This window comes from Rutidosis leptorrhynchoides, chromosome 11 (genome assembly GCF_046630445.1).
Source record: "Rutidosis leptorrhynchoides isolate AG116_Rl617_1_P2 chromosome 11, CSIRO_AGI_Rlap_v1, whole genome shotgun sequence".
Lineage (NCBI taxonomy): Eukaryota > Viridiplantae > Streptophyta > Magnoliopsida > Asterales > Asteraceae > Rutidosis > Rutidosis leptorrhynchoides.
The window spans coordinates 273,108,617-273,122,471 of record NC_092343.1 but is presented as its reverse complement, the minus strand read 5'-3'; the positions used below and the strand labels follow the sequence as shown (position 1 = coordinate 273,122,471).

Genomic DNA, 13,855 nt, shown 5'->3' with positions numbered 1-13,855 from the left:
TTAAAAACTATGATAAAATTTGATTTAAAAGTTGTAATTCTGAGAAAATGATTTTTATTATGAACATGAAACTATATCCAAAAATTATGGTTAAACTCAAAGTGGAAGTATGTTTTCTAAAATGGTCATCTAGACGTCGTTCTTTCGACTGAAATGACTACCTTTACAAAAACGACTTGTAACTTAGTTTTCCGACTATAAACCTATACTTTTCTGTTTAGATTCATAAAATAGAGTTCAATATGAAACCATAGCAATTTGATTCACTCAAAACGGATTTAAAATGAAAAAGTTATGGGTAAAACAAGATTGGATAATTTTTCTCATTTTAGCTACGTGAAAATTGGTAACAAATCTATTCCAACCATAACTTAATCAACTTGTATTGTATATTATGTAATCTTGAGATACCATAGACACGTATACAATGTTTCGACCTATCATGTCGACACATCTATATATATTTCGGAACAACCATAGACACGCTATATGTGAATGTTGGAGTTAGCTATACAGGGTTGAGGTTGATTCCAAAATATATATAGTTTGAGTTGTGATCAATACTGAGATACGTATACACTGGGTCGTGGATTGATTCAAGATAATATTTATCGATTTATTTCTGTACATCTAACTGTGGACAACTAGTTATAGGTTACTAACGAGGACAACTGACTTAATAAACTTAAAACATCAAAATATATTAAAAGTGTTGTAAATATATTTTGAACATACTTTAATATATATGTATATATTGTTATAGGTTCATGAATCAACAGTGGCCAAGTCTTACTTCCCGACGAAGTAAAAATCTGTGAAAGTGAGTTATAGTCCCACTTTTAAAATCTAATATTTTTGGGATGAGAATACATGCAGGTTTTATAAATGACTTACAAAATAGACACAAGTACGTGAAACTACATTCTATGGTTGAATTATCGAAATCGAATATGCCCCTTTTTATTAAGTCTGGTAATCTAAGAATTAGGGAACAGACACCCTAATTGACGCGAATCCTAAAGATAGATCTATCGGGCCCAACAAGCCCCATCCAAAGTACCGGGTGCTTTAGTACTTCGAAATTTATATCATATCCGAAGGGTGTCCCGGAATGATGGGGATATTCTTATATATGCATCTTGTTAATGTCGGTTACCAGGTGTTCACCATATGAATGATTTTTATCTCTATGTATGGGATGTGTATTGAAATATGAAATCTTGTGGTCTATTATTATGATTTGATATATATAGGTTAAACCTATAACTCACCAACATTTTTGTTGACGTTTTAAGCATGTTTATTCTCAGGTGATTATTAAGAGCTTCCGCTGTCGCATACTTAAATAAGGACGAGATTTGGAGTCCATGCTTGTATGATATTGTGTAAAAACTGCATTCAAGAAACTTATTTTGTTGTAACATATTTGTATTGTAAACCATTATGTAATGGTCGTGTGTAAACATGATATTTTAGATTATCATTATTTGATAATCTACGTAAAGCTTTTTAAACCTTTATTGATGAAATAAAGGTTATGGTTTGTTTTAAAATGAATGCAGTCTTTGAAAAACGTCTCATATAGAGGTCAAAACCTCGCAACAAAATCAATTAATATGGAACGTTTTTAATCAATAAGAACGGGACATTTCATCAACTATATGCTGCACTCTTTTTCCCTTAGCTAAAGTTTTTCCCACTGGGTTTTCTTTAGAAAGGTTTTTAACGAGGCAGTAACTTGTATTTAATCTTATGAAACAAAATTGTCGTCCAAGGGGGAGTGTTATAAGACAAATATGTATGGCCGACAACTTTTATGCATATGGCCAAATGCATTTAACAACTCTCAACTATGTACAGTAGATTTATGCACTATAAATAAGCCTCATATGTATGTAAGTTTTGTACACCGAATAATATCAATATGCTCTCTCCCTCTCTTTTATCTTCTAATTATCAATAGCCTACAGTCAAGAAACAGACCACTAAAGGTAGTTATAAGCCTACTGAATTATAACAAAATATATATATATATATATATATATATATATATATATATATATATATATATATATATATATATATATATATATATATATATATATATATATATATATATATATATATATATATATATATATATATATATATATATATATATATATATATATATATGGTGATGGGATCCAATGAGAACCATTTTAGTGGTGAAAACCCCGTGAACCCTTGGGTCGAGCAAAAAAAGGGCACGGGCGAGCAATTATGGTCTTGATCGAGCAATTTTGTTAGATGCATCAGAATTAGTTTGTTCTACATTTATGTAGAACAAGCTGTAGAACATGATGTTCTACATCAATTTTCTTCAAATTAGGTTTATGGTTAGGATTTAGGGTTTAGCCAGGGTTTAAATTTTAGGGTTTCGATTGAGTTTTAACACGAACGGTTTATAGTTTAGGGTTTAGGGCTTTTGATTTAAGGACTAAACCCAAAACACTAAAACCAAAACTCTAAATCGGGCTAAATTTATTAAAAAAGGTGAAATTGAACAAAAATGGGCATATTAGAACAAATCTGGCATATTAGAACAATTTCTGTTCTACAACTTTTTGTTTGAATTGGAGCAAAATTGCTTGCTCGAATTTAAGTTCCTAGAGTTCTCAACCAAGTTATGTGATCCTTGGATCCTCATCCTATTGTCCCGAGACAAAAAACACACAACTTAAGAAAAAGTACATGACACATGTATTGTACTAACCTGTTAACTTTTCAGTTTTACCCCTTACTTTTTACCTATAATTTTGTCTTACATGTTTAAAGTAGGGGTACAAAAGAACATTATCACATTATTCTTTCCCATTTATGGAATTGGACAATTAATTTGGAACATCCCTTTATGGGACGAATATATATATATATATATATATATATATATATATATATATATATATATATATATATATATATGAGCAGGATCCATGAAGAAGTAACAAATTGGAGGGAAGTGGGGGAAAGCATTCTGAACCACTCATTCACCTCCCTAAATTTTAGGATCTTGTCCCCCTTAAAATGGGTGTAGAGGTATTTTCATCATTTTTGATTAATTTTTTTTTTAAATATTTATTTTTTTAAAAAAAAAATTTCATGAAATTTTTTTATTTTTATTTTTTTTTCTAGAATATATTGTTTAGAAAGAATACTATTTTTTCTTGGATTTCTTTTTTTGAATATAATATTGCTTAAAAAGAATATTATGTTGTTAGATCAATATATGTTGAATATTGTTTCAAAAGAATACCATTCTTTCAAAAGTATATTTAACAATTTTGAGTTTTTTCTCAAAAAACTAACATTTTCGATAAGTATTAACTAATTTCGTCCAGATTGTTACTATTATTATCAAAGAATAATATTCTCCTCCAAACTTTTTGTCTAGAAAATTAGTATTCTTTACAAGCAATATTATTCTTAACGAAGCAAATTACTATTTTTTCTCTAGAAATTTAATATTTTTTCAAGGAATTATACTTTTAGTGAACATTATGCCTAAAAGGAAATATACTTTTCAAACAATGTTTATCAGAGAATATTACTAGTTTTTGTTTAAACAGTTATATTGTTAAATAACAATGTATGGGCAAGTGAAACAATTTGGACGAAATTAGTTAACATTCATCGAAAATGTTAGTTTTTTGAAAAAAACTCAAAAATATTAAACATTTTTTTGAAACAATATTCAACATAGATATCGTTTAACAATATAATATTATTTGTAAGCAATACTATTTTTCATAAAAAAATACAAGAAAAAAAATAGTATTCTTAGTAAACAATATTATTTTACTGGAAAAAAAAATTCAGGAAAAAAATTTTCGATAAAAAAATTATTTAAAAATGAATAAATGTAAATGACGAAAATACCCCACCATCCATTTTAGGCGATAAGGGTGGGGGACATGATCCTAAATTTTAGCAGGTGAATGTGTGGTCAAAAATGCTTCCCCCCACTTCCCCTTGATGCTACTCATATATAGGGGCAGGATCAATGGGGAAGTAACCAATCGGGAGGAAGCGGGGGGAAGCAAAAAAAAAATATTTCGTTTTTTTTGGAATTTTTTTTTCCAGCATCAAGATCACACGAAAATATGAACATTTAGAAGAGACACTTCGTGATGAATGTTATTATTTAGGCGGGAAAATGATCGACAAAAATAACATTCAAGATAATATTGTTCGTGAAGAATATGAACGTTTTTTTTTCATGTTTTGTAAAGTAAAATTTAGCCCGATTTAGAGTTTAGGGTTTAGGGTTTAGGATTTAGGGTTTGGTGTTTTGGGTTGATTCCATAAACCCAAAACACCAAACCCTAAACCCTAAACCCTAAACTCTAAACTCTAAACCGTTCGTGTTAAAAACTCAATCTAAATCCTAAATCTAAACCTTAAACTCCAAATTTCTAAACCCTAATATCTAAACTCTATAAACCCTAATATCTAAACACCAATAGCTAAAACCTCAACATACGCTCGAAAAACACGATAATTGTTATATATTACTTATTCGAGCGTTTTCCCGCCAAAATAAAAACATTTATCACAAAGTGTCTCTACTAAATGTTCATATTTTCATCTCATCTATAATGTTCGTGAACAAAGTTTTTTCAAAAAACGAAAAAAAAAAAGTTGTTACTTCCCCCGATTGGTTACTTCCCTCTTGATCCTACCCTATATATATATATATATATATATATATATATATATATATATATAGAGATAGAGAGAGAGAGAGAGAGAGAGAGAGAGAGAGAGAGAGAGAGAGAGAGAGAGAGAGAGAGAGAGAGAGAGAGAGAGAGAGAGAGAGAGAGAGGGGTAACTTGACAGCTACGTTGCTTGATAAGTACCTGAGTTATGATATTTGTATCAAGGCCTTTCAGTCCAGACTCTAGCGAGCCAACTATATGCATGAAAGTTTTCATATCCAGGTTCAACATAAAAACTATATGGTTGTCGAATAGAACCTCCAAAAATGCATAATATGCCTTAGTAAGCTACAAACACATGAATTTAACATTAAAGTAAGGAAACAATAATTTCAATCCCAAATGTAATACATTAATTAACATTTTCATTCTAACAAACTAAATAAAATATAGCTATTTCAGCTGAACCCAAATGATGAAAATACCTTTCTGTAAACCAAAATATCTGCCAAAGGAAGTGATATGGTCATCTTTAGAGCAATGTCAAGGGCATCGGCAAGAGCTCTGTCTCCATACAGTTCAAACACCCCAAAATTTACATAATTTCCAGCAAGGGCTGTCATTAGTACACAGTAAAAGATATTACTGTTAGTAAATAAAAGTAAAAATCATATGTGACCAACACGAAAAAAGACATTAAGGTACAGTTTTTTGAAATGAAACAGCATTTCAGATTATCAAAATCAATTAACTAAAATTTCATATCAACCCTATGAATGATGTATGTCTTTTCGTATATATACACATGCCACAATCAACAGATTTACGAAATCCATAATAATTAAACAAATTGCATAGTCAAAAAAGGAATCGCCCAATACAAAAAAAAAAAAAAAAAAAAAAAAAAAAAAAAAAAAAAACGTAAAAAAAATATATTATTTCATTTCTTATCAGTGTCCAACAAATAATCAACAACTCGTGCATTCTAGAAGCTTTAATAAATAGAGCTTAATCAAAAACACATAAACAAAAAGGTAGGTTATATTTACCCCTTGAAAGAACAGTTATTGCAATCCAAATCCCCTTGTATTTAAAGCCATAAATATTGGTAACATTAGGCATGGATAAGATCCTTGATCCATATGCCACAACAAGTTTACTAACTTCTCGAAAAAGAAGTATGCCATTAGGGGATGAGGAATCAAAAGTTAGACGTTGAGCCTTGTTTAATACAAATTCAGCCATAAACTTCAACAATGGGGTAGTAACCTGCAAAATAAACTTTTCGTTGAGTATCAACAGTAGGCTATATTTCTATGCATTTTTAAGTATAGTAAAAATAAAGTTACATGTTAATCATAGAAGTATCTCTTTTGCCACAAGAATGCTACAAACTAACATATATAGTCGAACACAGTGGCTGTAGGAATATTCTTGGATATACTTGGAGGTCATTTTCCATTATTTTTACTGACAATGAACGTTTTTGAACAAATGAAGCAATTAATGCATATGAACTGTTTAAATCATATTTGAAATTAATCTAATTGCTCTACACATGTGATGTAGCCATGTAGGACATGATATAATTAGTTTACAAACACGTTGCAAACAGGAATAAATCGCAAACGCGAATCACCAAACTATAAACTTCAAGAATTATTGAAGAGTATAAAGATAACACAAAGTTTTAAAGATAACACAAAGTATAAAGATACCACTTATGTGGTATTGGGTTTTGTTGTTGTTGTATAAAGATAACACAAAATTTTAAACTTGAATTACTTCAAATGCCTAATAACACAATCCATATTTATAGACCTAATAATCCTAATCCTACATAATTTCAAATACTTATTTAAAGATAATATCTAATCCTACATAAACTCTAATTAGTTTCCTAATAAACAAATAATAAATATTTTCCTAATTTAATTCGTATTACTTGATCCTCAAGTAATTATCCAATTCCTTATCGGTCAAGTAATCTTCTATTCCGTTCCTCATCATTCTCCCCTTCTTGAAAAGAACTCGTCCTAGAGTTCCCATTCAAATCAGATGATATACCTGATGTAGACTCAAACAAATCAAATACCACAACTAGACACTTAATTTTAAACATCTTTTCATGGAATTGATTTTCCCCAAAGTCTTTGTACGTAATCGTCTTGAACTCAACCCCCTTGACTTCGTCTTGAGCGATAATATTTATTGCATCAACTATATTGTCAACTGAATTTAGTAGGAGTGGCAATGAATCTTCTTCATCGATAACTTGTGATTCATGTAATTTTCCCAACTCAGTAGGGATCGGGTTTAAATCTTCATCTTGTGTCACTGGAGTCGGAACTTCCGCTTTCAATATTAGTTCATCTTTTAGTTCTTCTTCCAAAACTCCGAACATGATTCATCTACATCATTTAAAGAGTACAATGGTGATGTTACTTTCGGCTCATGAGGGATGTGGTCCTCGTTGTAAAGATCTTGAAATTCATAGTTTGAGGATGAATCATCATTATCATCTAAGCGACAGTGTAGTTGTTTCAATTGATGATGTGTTGGTCGTCGGATTAATCGGGGTGGTGGTTGTTGGTAGAAGATGGTGTTTTGTTGGTGGTATTGTGGTAGTCCATATTGGTGGTATTGTTGTGATTCGACCCAATGTTATACACTATAAGTAGCTCTTCGGGTTTCTTCCTCAATCCATCGTTCTTTTGCACGTTTGTTGGATTCGTTAATTATGTCTAACGTGTTCTCGATTCTTATGAGGATGATAGCGAGATCTCGATTCTGGTTACCCTTATCATTGGCCATTGAAACTAGTAAAGAAAAAAGAAAAAAAATTTCTTTTTTTCCTAATGAACAGTACCTTCGAAACAGTAATCTGACACGTTTTTTCTGACGTAAACAATGTTCCCTGACGATGAACAGTGATTTCCCGACGATAAATAGTACCGTGACGCATTTTTCTGACGACGATGAACAGTGATTTCAGAGTTTTTTTCTTTTTTTTGTATATAATATCAAAATTCAAACGTACGAGAGACTTAACTAATCGGAATTAAGATATGTGAGATAAACTATCAAAATCAAAACGTGGGTGCGACCCTACTAATCGGAATTATGATAGGCTGGATCGATTGCTTTAATACCAACTAATGTAGGACAGGATATGATTCGTTTACAAACACGTTATAAACAGGAATAAATCGCAAACGCGAATCACCAAACCATAAACTTCAAGAATTATTGAAGAGTATAAAGAAAACACAAAGTTTTAAACTTGAATTTAAGTGAATAGAATGAATTAATTAAAATGCCTAATGACACAATCCATATTTGTAGACCTAATAATCCTAATCCTACATAAATTCAAATACTTTATTTAAAGATAAAATCTAATCTTACATAAACTCTAATTAGTTTCCTAATAAACAAATAATAAATATTTTCCTAATTTAATTCGGATTACTTGATCCTCAAGTAATTATCCAATTCCTTGTCGGTCAAGTAATCTTCTATTTCGTTCCTCATCATTGAGTAAGGATTTTTCTTGCCAATATTGAGTAGAGAACAAAAATATAAGCTTTAACATGAAACAATATTCATGAGGTTACCTGTGGTGTGTCTGCCCAACGTGAGATCCCTTTTAAAAGGATTGGCATGTGAGAAGGATATAACCAGTCAAATAAAAGGCCATATGTTTTTGGACTGAAAATAAACAAATGTGATGTCGTTATAACATAGACAAATATAAACAATCTATAAAAAGAAACCAACCTATTGGTTGCCATTGTGATTCCTCTTAAATCCCTCATCAATCCAATCAATGCATATTTGACATTATCAGTACGAAACATAGCATCAGGGATCGACTCCAAACTGATAAAAACCTATAACAGCAGAAACAAATAGCATTAAAAGTTCTAAACATGTATAATGAAGAACCTATAATGAACATCAGAAAAATAATATCCAAATTGTGTAGACAGTGAGGTGATGTATATCGGAACAATGCTGAGGTACGGGACTCATCTTTAGCCACCATTGTAAGAGAACAGTATCAACTTGCATAGATGAAATTAATTAAACTTGTATCATATTTTTAAGCATAGATGAAGAAATATATTCATGTCGTTTGGTCCAGACCGAATATGTCTATGAATCTTCAAAATATTTGTAAGATTGACCAGAGTTTTACATATGTTTTGAACTATTGCACCCGGTTGGGACTTTTAGGGAGTACTCGTCAACTCGGGGAGTACTCAGATGTTGACCAAGTTCGACATAATTTGACCGAGTTTTGAACAGTTTTGACCGAGTTTTGACTGATTTTCCGAGTAATCCCAAGTTTTGACCGATTTTCCGAGTAACACTAAGTTTTGGCCTAGTTTGACCGAGTTTGATTGAGTTTGACCGAGTACTCCCGAGTTACAAGAACCGAGTAATTCCGAGTTCTGCAACACTTGATACTTTAACATCTATCCTTGGATGTTTAAATTTTTCTCTCTCGATTTAAAAATTTGAAAGAAAAATGCAACGTTTTACTCACTAAAAATGCAACATCAGCCAACACTCAGTAGTCCAGTAATCATATAGCAAAAAGGAGCAACAGGGTAAAAAAGGAGCAAACCTGTAATAGTGGATCCATAGCTGAGTTAAATTTAACTGGGCTGTCCTCCATAAAAATAAGCCAACCAATAGTGAAATAAAACTTCGTTCTATTACGAGAGCCTCTATATTCATGCAGAAAGGGGAAGCGTTCCCTCTACACATAGAAAGAGCATTTTGGGGTTATTAAAAAGGTATGTAGTGTTCTAAAAGGGAGAAAAAAGACTGATCTACTAATTAATCAAAAGCGTGACTCCAAACACCAGGTACAAAGTAGTTCACGCGAACATAAAACTACTGTAGTTAAATTATAGACTTGATGTTCAAAACGGTGATCTAATGCCATTTGGATACAATTACCAGGGTTGAAAAAGACGCGAGATGGAGACGAGTTGGTCTAGACCTTGAAAGGTCGAGTCGGTCGAGACGAGGTAGAGACATAGGTTGACCCACGTTGACTTTTAAATATAAATATTTCAAACACAAATATTTTAAAAGCAAATTATTTACAAATAACATGATGTGTTGTTAGTTTAAATAAAATATATAGGTTTTCAAAAAGGATATCAATAATCATAGTGTACGGAGTATCTATTAATTTATCTTTAAGGTATACTTTATTCCCAGTTAATTTTTAATGGACTTTAAATTTTCATTTACACTAAAACAAGGTCAGGTAAAAAGGCGACTTTTGACCGACGTTGACCTGACTTTTCCCAACTTTGACCCACTTTTGACCGTTCCCCAACATATTAAATGTATTCTTCAAACCGGGACGGGATAGTCACCAAACCGCCTCATCGGCCGCCTGACAATTACGTTTCTTAACGGCTGACCAAAAAAACTCATTTGTTAAATCTAGGAAATGATCTCAAGAATACATATTTGAGCATAGAGAGTAATCGCTTTGTTTATGTTGAGAATTATTTAGCATAGTTGCTAACCAAAGAGGCTGGGATATTAAGTGACCCTAAACTGAGAACTCTAAATAGCCAGGCAGCCACTTAAGTGACGGTAGAAAATAAAATAAATCAAAAAAGTAGAGCCGGGGGGGTTTACTGTATGATTAGCAACAATGAATTTGACAGTGTCCAACTTCATAAGTAGTTTTCCAGTCATATATCTGCAAAGGATACGTCACATACAAGGTTGAAAAAGACGCGAGACGGGGTCGAGACGGTAGGGGCCTTAAACGTCGCAACGTAAAAAATGAGGTCGAGTCGGATGTTGACCAACGTTGACTTTTTTATATATTTCAAACATAAACATTTCAAACTTAAATATTTCAAAGTAAACATAGATACTTGCCTTTAATTTGAAATATTTATGTTTGAAATTTTATTTTTGAAATTTATTTAAAAAGTCAACGTTGGTCAACATCCGTCTTGACCCAGTCTTGGCCGTTTTTTACCGCGCAGTTGTTGACCGTTTTTAAGCGTTGACCGTTTTTTAACCGTTTCTTGGTCTGTTGCAACAATAGCATGGTAAAAACGTTGTGACGCCCGTCTCGGCCGTTTTTTACCACACTGGTCACATATACATGCATTTTTTACACAAAAATACTTGCAAACTCCATAAAAAAATCATAGAGAACTGAATAAGATGGGACTAACCCAGATGCAAGTTCCAAAAACAGACCTAAGGTGTGATCAATCACTTCTTCCTGTAAATAAATAGGATATATGAGAAACAATACAACATTTTCTAGAAATCAGAGACAAACATATATATATATATATATATATATATATATATATATATATAAATAAAAAAAAAATAAAAAACCTACCTCCGTGTAACACCTGAGATTTGTTACAATCAAATTTAATGCCTGAAGATGATCTTGCAGTCCAAGCAGCTCAGATAATCGTCCATATAGCTGCTGTAATATAAATTTTTTTAAGGTTTTTATTAAAGAACAGTTTATAGTATGCATAAGAGTTGATATTCGTTTTACTCACCTGAGAAGAATACATCGCTTGGTCACCTACATATGATTTTCTTAAGTTTTGAAAGAATGTCAATATTGCTTGATCAAGTCTCTGCTTGCTTACCACACCGTATCTCTGAAATAAAATATATATTGAATTTATAGATGAAATTTCACATATTCTAGTAACATATTAGTCATACAGAATTTATAGAGGAAATTTGGTTTCCTAGGACCAAGATCATGTAAAAGTTACAGTTTTTAACGCAGAAGTTGTATTCTAGTAACAGAAAAAGTCTGTCTAGTTCTCTTTTAGAAATGATGTAGCAAATTGATTTATATTTCTCTTTTGATAAATGATCTAACTGGATATTTAAAAAAATCTAAGAACTCATTATCAGACGAAAATACTAATAAAGTCCATACTTCATAATCGAGTTCAATTTGCACTAAGCTGCTTTACCTGAGTATGGAATCCACTATCAGTGACATTAACGATACGTAGAACACGAGCTGATAATTCTGCATCAATAGCTTCTTGGAAATCCAAGCTGAATTATGAAAAAAAAAAAAAAAAAAAAAAAAAAAAAGATAAATAATTTTTTTGTCAAATGACAAGATTCTCCAAGAACATAAGCAAGAATATATATAAACGACTTTATATTATATACCTGCCACTACTATACGGTCTAATCTTCAATATAGCAGCGACAATATGAACTATCCAAGCTAACCTGGCTTCAATTACTGACAACTCACTTTTATCACTAATTTGATTTTGTGCTCTTTCCTATTGATTAATACACACAGAAAATATAGTAAAACTACGCCAAAAATGTCGTTTAAGTATTTGAAGGGAAAGCAATTTGAACTAAAGCCTACCGTATACATTTGCAATATGGGCTCCACAATGTTTATAATAAACAAACTACTCCTTTCATACTGAAACACAAGGGTAGTAGTCAACATTTATCATTTTATCATATCAGATAAAATTAAATATTAAATACAATTATCATTATACGCCAAAATTATATACCTGAAATCTACATAGGTTTGGACAGCAATCAAGCTGATCTTGAAGAAGCTCTACATTGTCAAGAAGATTCTCGGAGAGGTCATCTTGGGAAGTAGCCTATAATATATTTGAGCTTATGCTAATCAAAAAAACAAAAATAAATTAAAAAAAAGACATTAATTATTCACTTTACAAAGGAATGAAAGATTGGATTAAGTTAAACATGCCTGCACAGAATCAAATCTTGATGTAATAAAAGCTTCACTAATCTTGGGCACAAACTCATCAAGTAAACTAGGGGCATTGGCTTTCAAATAGGGCACGTATGTTACCAACCGTGACCACAGCCCCAAAAGATAGTATACACTGCTACTAGCCCACTGAAAAAAAAAAAAAATAAATAAAAATTAAAAATTAAAAAAAAATAAAATAAAATAAAATAAAATTATAAAATAAATAATAAAAAGAATTCATGATAAAACAACAATCTTACTTCTAGAAATAAACGAAGCAAATAACATCCGGTAAAGTCTTTCTTTTTCAACTTTGACTTTAAATACTTTTATTTGTATTATATAATGATGAAAATTATATCAATGAAAGAAAAACTTTAAATACTTTTATTCATAGTTCATTCATATAAATTTTTTCAAATATTATATAAAACTAAAAACAATATTTAAAGCCAAATTTGTAAAGAAAGACTTTTAAAAGTCAAAAAGGACGGTTATTTTGGGACAGAGGAAGTAGATGATTAAGTCACATAGCTGTTGTACTTCTTAATCAATGCACATACCCCATAGCCCTTGTGAATTTTATTATGTTTTTTCTAAAAGGCATACACACATACATATATCACGTATATCGTTTTGTATCTACAAATAGTCCCACCCAAACCTCAAGGTTGATGAAATAACTCGATATATTATGTGATTTTAAAACTGTAAACACCCAGCAAACCTTCCATGATTGTAATGATTTTAATGTGAACTCTGCAACCAAACGTATCCAATCACTGTAGCCTTCCACTTTCTCAAAGTTCTAATAGCTGCAACCACCAATACATATCACATTATCTGATACAAACAACTGCAATACAAATAAGAGCTTGCCCCAAAACTATCCAAAGTAGTGTAGCCAGTCACGGATGTTAGTTCAAGTACAAAATCTTAGTTGCTTGATATGCTTACTTTGTTGCTCTACATCCTAAGGAACATGTTTTGTTAAATATATTATATATCTATCTACATGTAATTGAGATGATCAAAATCATTTTAACATTTTTTCGGTTAGCCTAATAGTTGAAGTACAAGGCACACTGCTTATGACAGTATCTATATGTTGGGATTTAACAAGTTTCATAATACTTAAAACCATTTATTAGTAAGCTTGCGGAAGCGTGTTAATATGAGTATGTTTAGCCGTTTAAGAACTTGTTAATCATTCAACCATTTAAATGTAAATCCCATGGATCAAGTTGTGAAATAATACTTACTAATTAACAAGAAAGGATAGTGTTTATACCTCCTCAAAACAAGTTTGAGGGTTCTTCAAAATGAGCAGAAAGTTTGAAGGAGATGATGATGAAATGAGCTCCTA

General features: G+C 31.2%; 1 protein-coding gene across 1 annotated transcript in view; it reads right to left on the bottom strand.

Moving 5' to 3' along the window:
* LOC139877881 (uncharacterized) overlaps positions 1-13,855 on the bottom strand; it is a 77,325-nt gene that overhangs the window by 33,308 nt on the left and 30,162 nt on the right. The window contains exons 9-24 of the mRNA XM_071865282.1: positions 13,217-13,278; positions 12,484-12,636; positions 12,278-12,373; positions 12,121-12,180; positions 11,910-12,028; positions 11,702-11,789; positions 11,270-11,374; positions 11,098-11,190; positions 10,922-10,971; positions 10,368-10,431; positions 9,331-9,465; positions 8,478-8,590; positions 8,315-8,408; positions 5,747-5,966; positions 5,183-5,313; positions 4,899-5,045 (exon numbers count right to left, since the gene is read on the bottom strand). Of these exons, the coding sequence (XP_071721383.1) occupies positions 4,899-5,045; positions 5,183-5,313; positions 5,747-5,966; positions 8,315-8,408; positions 8,478-8,590; positions 9,331-9,465; positions 10,368-10,431; positions 10,922-10,971; positions 11,098-11,190; positions 11,270-11,374; positions 11,702-11,789; positions 11,910-12,028; positions 12,121-12,180; positions 12,278-12,373; positions 12,484-12,636; positions 13,217-13,278 (1,730 nt within the window). The remainder of the gene's footprint in view (positions 1-4,898; positions 5,046-5,182; positions 5,314-5,746; positions 5,967-8,314; positions 8,409-8,477; positions 8,591-9,330; positions 9,466-10,367; positions 10,432-10,921; positions 10,972-11,097; positions 11,191-11,269; positions 11,375-11,701; positions 11,790-11,909; positions 12,029-12,120; positions 12,181-12,277; positions 12,374-12,483; positions 12,637-13,216; positions 13,279-13,855) is intronic.